The sequence below is a fragment of the Formica exsecta genome, unplaced genomic scaffold (genome assembly GCF_003651465.1).
Source record: "Formica exsecta isolate Colony F162 unplaced genomic scaffold, ASM365146v1 scaffold700, whole genome shotgun sequence".
NCBI classification, from domain to species: domain Eukaryota; kingdom Metazoa; phylum Arthropoda; class Insecta; order Hymenoptera; family Formicidae; genus Formica; species Formica exsecta.
The window spans coordinates 25,628-30,801 of NW_021853467.1; the positions used below are offsets into that span (position 1 = coordinate 25,628).

Below are 5,174 nucleotides of genomic sequence, written 5' to 3' on the forward strand. Positions count from 1 at the left end.
GCCGGAAGTCTGCCGCCCGGCGAACACCGGCCGGGCAGGGGCAGAGGCGCCGAGCGCCCATTTTTAAACGCTAATTACCGCCGTTGCGATAAACAACCGTACGGCCGTTACGCTGTTAAACGGAAAACCGAGCATCGCCGAGCGCTGCCGTGAACGCCCGAGCGACACCCGCCAAAACGCCGCGCCGTTTCGCCCAGAGGAGATGACGTGTTTACCGTTAATTACCTGCCGAAAAACAACACGTCATTATCCCCAGCCGGGGGCGAACCACGCGGTTACCGTTAGACGCTCGGGTATATAACGGCAGCCTTTTTAGATCCCGGCACCAGAATCGCACCAGAATCTGAATCCGCTCGAGCTGTACGCTCGAGACTTTCCTGATCCGATCCGAATCATTCGCAAACACGACGGAACGTGGGGGTTGACGAGTTCGCAGCCTCCGCCGAGCATTCTCGGCTTCCGAACCGCTTTACGATCCTTCGCAATCCGCGACCGCTTCTCTCGAGAGTTCTCGAAAAACGGTCTAACTTCCGACCGACCCGATCATACGGACCGTTGGCTGGCGAGTTCGCCACCCCGTTAAGTTTCCTCAACCCCGTTGGTCAATCCGTACTCCGCGTGCAAACAAGGGACAGCGAGTTCGCTGCCCGTTCGAGATTTCTCGATATCGCACGCATCTCACAACATCTGGGAATACGCGACGTAAATATTATCGCGGACCATAGACGCATAAGAAACTGTCTGGCCGGTTTAAATCAACTTACGCGTTTTTGTGAACCACGCGCCGTCACAACAAACCGACCACGCGCCGTCTACCTAGCGTGTTTATATCCGCGTTGCGTATACTATACCGCATCTCATTGTTAAACTCGCGTAATTCGTAACAACCGCGCCCCGCCCGTGGCACCGTACTATCCGCCGCGCGCACGCTCCGCGGGGCATTTCTGTATTAGTAACCAGCGCCGATAGAAGCCAAATAAAATAACATTCTTTTATATTTTATTTAAATCTTGTGTCTCACTACTTTCTACGAGCCCTGATCACGACCGAGCGAATCCGCGAGCTCACGAAAATAATCCCGTTACAACATTATGATAAAGTGTGGGAAGATAGTTTCTTTGCATGTATTTTTAATAAAACGATTTGTCTTCTGTGCGGTTATCAACCATCTGTTGTTAAAAAATTTGTGATTGAGAAACATTTCATAAACAAGCATTTCAAGGAGTATTCAAAATATGTGTATCAAGAAAAGTCTAATTTAATAGAAGGATTTAAATTAGTATATCGAGAAGGTTGTAGTCGTAGTCCAATTTTTGATGTAGATTTTATAGATAATGATGCTACGTCTTCTGCAAAAACAGCTACAGCTTCATATGCCATATGGCGTCTTATCGCTAAACATTCGAAATCGTTTACCGAAGATGAATTTGTAAAAGAATGCCTTGTCGAAACTGTCAAATCATTCGGAAATTCCTTAACTCTTTCAGAAGCTTCTAGTATTCCATTAAATAAAAAAAAACAATAGCATCGAGAATTACTCATATCGCGTCTTCCATAGAAGAGAAATTAAAATATTTATTGTCAACGTGCTCATATTTTTCATTGTGTCTTGATGAAAGCACCGATAATCGACACGTGAGTCAATTGAGTATATTTGCTCGAATCGTACAAACCAATTTCTCATGTATCGAGGAGCTTTTAAATTTCGTACCTTTACATGACACAACAACCGGTCTAGACATTTTTAAAGCCGTTGAACAAACCCTACAAAAATTTAATATCGATTTTTCAAAATGTTCGGCTATCATAACTGATGGCGCGAAATCAATGACTGGTTCGAAAATTGGATTCTTCGGCCAAATAAAGCAGCGAGATTTAAAATTCCCCCTCATTCATTGCATAATTCATCAAGAAGCATTATGTGGGAAAGCGATTAAATTGTGTACCGCAATGCAGATTGTTACTAACGTGTTCATATTTTTCATTGTGTCTTGATGAAAGCACCGATAATCGACACGTGAGTCAATTGAGTACTCGAATCGTACAAAACGATTTCTCATGTGTCGAGGAGCTTTTAAATTTCGTACCATTACACGACACAAAAACCGGTCTAGATATTGTTTCTTATTTAAATCAAAACTTTCCGAAGAATGTTTCTGTTACGTCCAGACTCGAGGAAGGATGAGTCGATGGAAGGGCGCAACAACTATCTTTTATTATCCCGAAGTTAAACGTCTCGTGGCGTTTTGAATCAGGTCGAACGAACGGACAGGTCTGAAAAGCAGGTAAACGACTGAGTCGCTGTTACGCTGGTTATTCAGACATTCGTTCTGTGGTCCCTTTTATAAGTCCGTTCGAGTCTTCTTTTTATATCTTTTTCTTCGGGGTGTATTCCAATTTCTAAGAGTGAGAATCTTCCAAAACTTCAATGAATTAAAAATTGTGCCGATGTCCTCATTAGGCGGGGTGTTTCTCCTACTTTTCAAATCTTCACTCGTGGTGATCGTCGATTGGTGATCAGTTCAGAATCCCTTGAGCTCTAGATTTCCCTTACTCACATGATCTGATTAGAAAAAGTCTTACTTTCTGTCGTTACTCAATGTGTCGTCACAGAAGTTTCGTCATTGTTGATTTAGTCGTATTCGTCAGATATTTCGTGAGAATTTTATTATCTTTTCGGTATCAGTTTATTATTTCGCTGGAAACTTCTATTGCGAGGGTATCTACTGATTTTTATTTATTTTTAAGCGACCGGCGCGGTTTCGTCAACCTAGTTCCAACTGACGACGTGTCGGGTTCGGACGTGTTTTTGCGCGCTGCGTATGTCCTTTGTTTGGACCTTTTTTTGGACTCCCTCCTCTCTTTAGAGAAATTTTGCTTATATTTTACAAACCCATAAGAAACAATGGTGTATGGGCGACTAATGCCCAACCAGCCATAAAAGAAAGAAGAAGAAGAAGGTTTCGTCACTGGTCTCTCGCGTCTTTCCCACGGTTACTCGTAGATATAGATATTGACAAGTGACTAAATGTTTAAGGAATGTGTGACGCAAGATGCTCTATTTACCGAACGACTCATTTCTATCACCGATCGATTATCATTGCCGCAACTTCGTGGAAGAAAGGAATCGTGGAGTCACCAGGACGTAACATTTCATTCTTTTAAATTTTAAATCATCAACCCGTTCCGGTAATAAGTCTTAGAAAATTATAAATCCTGATCTTAATCTAACACATATGCAAGAGACCAATTTTATACTTCTGACCGTTATTAACATATACACTTATTTACTTATACACATTGATTTTGATTTTATCTTTTTTTATCCTTTAATTAAATATATTTTTATATTGTATTAACCAGTCAGAACCTAAATGTTAACGATAGAATCTTTCCCTTGCATTCCGACTGATGTCCTCCGTATTAATGTAACACCTGCGAACTAAAACACACACACACACACATGTACACTCACCGAGAAATTATAATCAACAATATTTTATTTTTATTTTAATATAATCATGTGCATCTATCATCTATTTTAAAATATGAATAAATTCATACTTTGTTAATTTAAATAAAAGAATTACTTTTTATTAAACCCCCACTCATTCCTAGTCGAAAGATTGCACTTGGTCCCATCCCGCGTAAAAGAGATAAAATTCTCTAACCGAAAAGGGACCACCGAACGAATGTCTGAATAACCAGCGTAATAGCGACTCAGTCGTTTACCTGCTTTTCAGACCTGTCCGTTCGTTCGATCCGATTCCAAACGCCACAAGACGTTTAACTTCGGGATAATAAAAGATAGTTTTTGCGCCCTTCCGTCGACTCATCCTTCCTCGAGTCTGGACGTAACAAAAGTAACAAAGTAAAAAATAATTGCATCTCTCACTCTTTCTTTCATGTTTCTTTATGGAAGTTTGCTCTATATTCAAGTAGAAAAAGATTTTATATTTAAAATCTGATAGATTATTACGGATGGATTTCGCGGAAAACATTTTTCTTCCTGTCCAAGATTAAATCTCGTTGGCAAAGCGAGGCGTCAACTGTTGAAATCCCTTTCAAAATGGAAACTCTGGCGCGCAAAAGATGGAGGGGTGGGGGAGCGCTATTAAATGGAACGTCAGTGGATTTTCCTCCGCGGGGCATTGTTCCTTTTCTCGGGCGGAAAAGTCAATTTCTTAAAAACAATTTTGTCGACCACGGCCCAGGGAATAATACGTACGAATCAAGCAACCAGTCGCCCGTGGAAAACCGGGTGTGAACGAAATGAAATTACTACGGGCGCAAAAGAGAATGAATTTCTGTAACGGCAGTAGCGCGAAGGTAGAGGGACTAAAGTGGAATAAGCTGTGACAGGTTTGAAAATTGAGGAGGACCGAAATCTCCTTTGGTCGCTTATCAATCGTCGTGGTTTACCTACCATGTACGTTTTCCCAGTCTGCTCCTATCAAATTTATTCCAAAATGTACGAGAGTTTTGCGAACAGTGGCAAAATCGCGAACATTCCAGAAAGCTGCTCACTCAATAGCGATCGTTGATATCACTTTTGAAATATTCCCCATTTGTACATAAAAAATGATGAATATAATCTGCTCATCTGTAACGATTGATATCGCATGCTGCGCCATACGCAATACTTTTTCTCATGCATATTTAAATATCCTCTAAAATATTAACATACAAATGCTCAACAAAATATTCATCAAAACTTTTCTTTCAATTATATATACATTGACTATTTCAGAATTTATTTATTCTACTATACTTTTCGTACTATTTCAAATTTGCTAGAAAATGTATAAGTGAAAAAAAAATCTGATAAAAAAAAACAGTATCTCTTTCCCCATTAAATAATACCTCTTCCATGTTAAGTTCATACGAATATATAACATAATAAACGCCGAATGAATTTATACAGTGAATTGCTCCAGAGACGTATATTTATACACATTCAAACTAAAAAACTGTTTCACAAAATAGTTGTTTTCTTTTTCTACAAAAATAATGTGATATATGATAAAAATATTACGCCAACTAATAAAAATTTATGTTACAAAATGTATTTATTATTATTTCTAATATTAAAAATTGTATCAACTGAAATTTGTTTTCTTAATAAAAAATTTTGGTAAACGTTCGGAAAACCCACCTATATGAAATAATGGGTA

At 39.5% G+C, this 5,174-nt stretch overlaps 1 protein-coding gene across 1 annotated transcript in view; it reads left to right on the top strand.

Annotated features, from left to right (window-relative positions):
- The window catches only part of LOC115243238 (calcium-binding protein P-like), a 7,556-nt gene extending 6,123 nt beyond the window's left edge, over positions 1–1,433 (top strand). Inside the window, exon 2 of the mRNA XM_029820053.1 lies at positions 1,362–1,433. Within this exon, the coding sequence (XP_029675913.1) occupies positions 1,362–1,433 (72 nt within the window). The remainder of the gene's footprint in view (positions 1–1,361) is intronic.
- Positions 1,434–5,174: the final 3,741 nt, after the last annotated feature.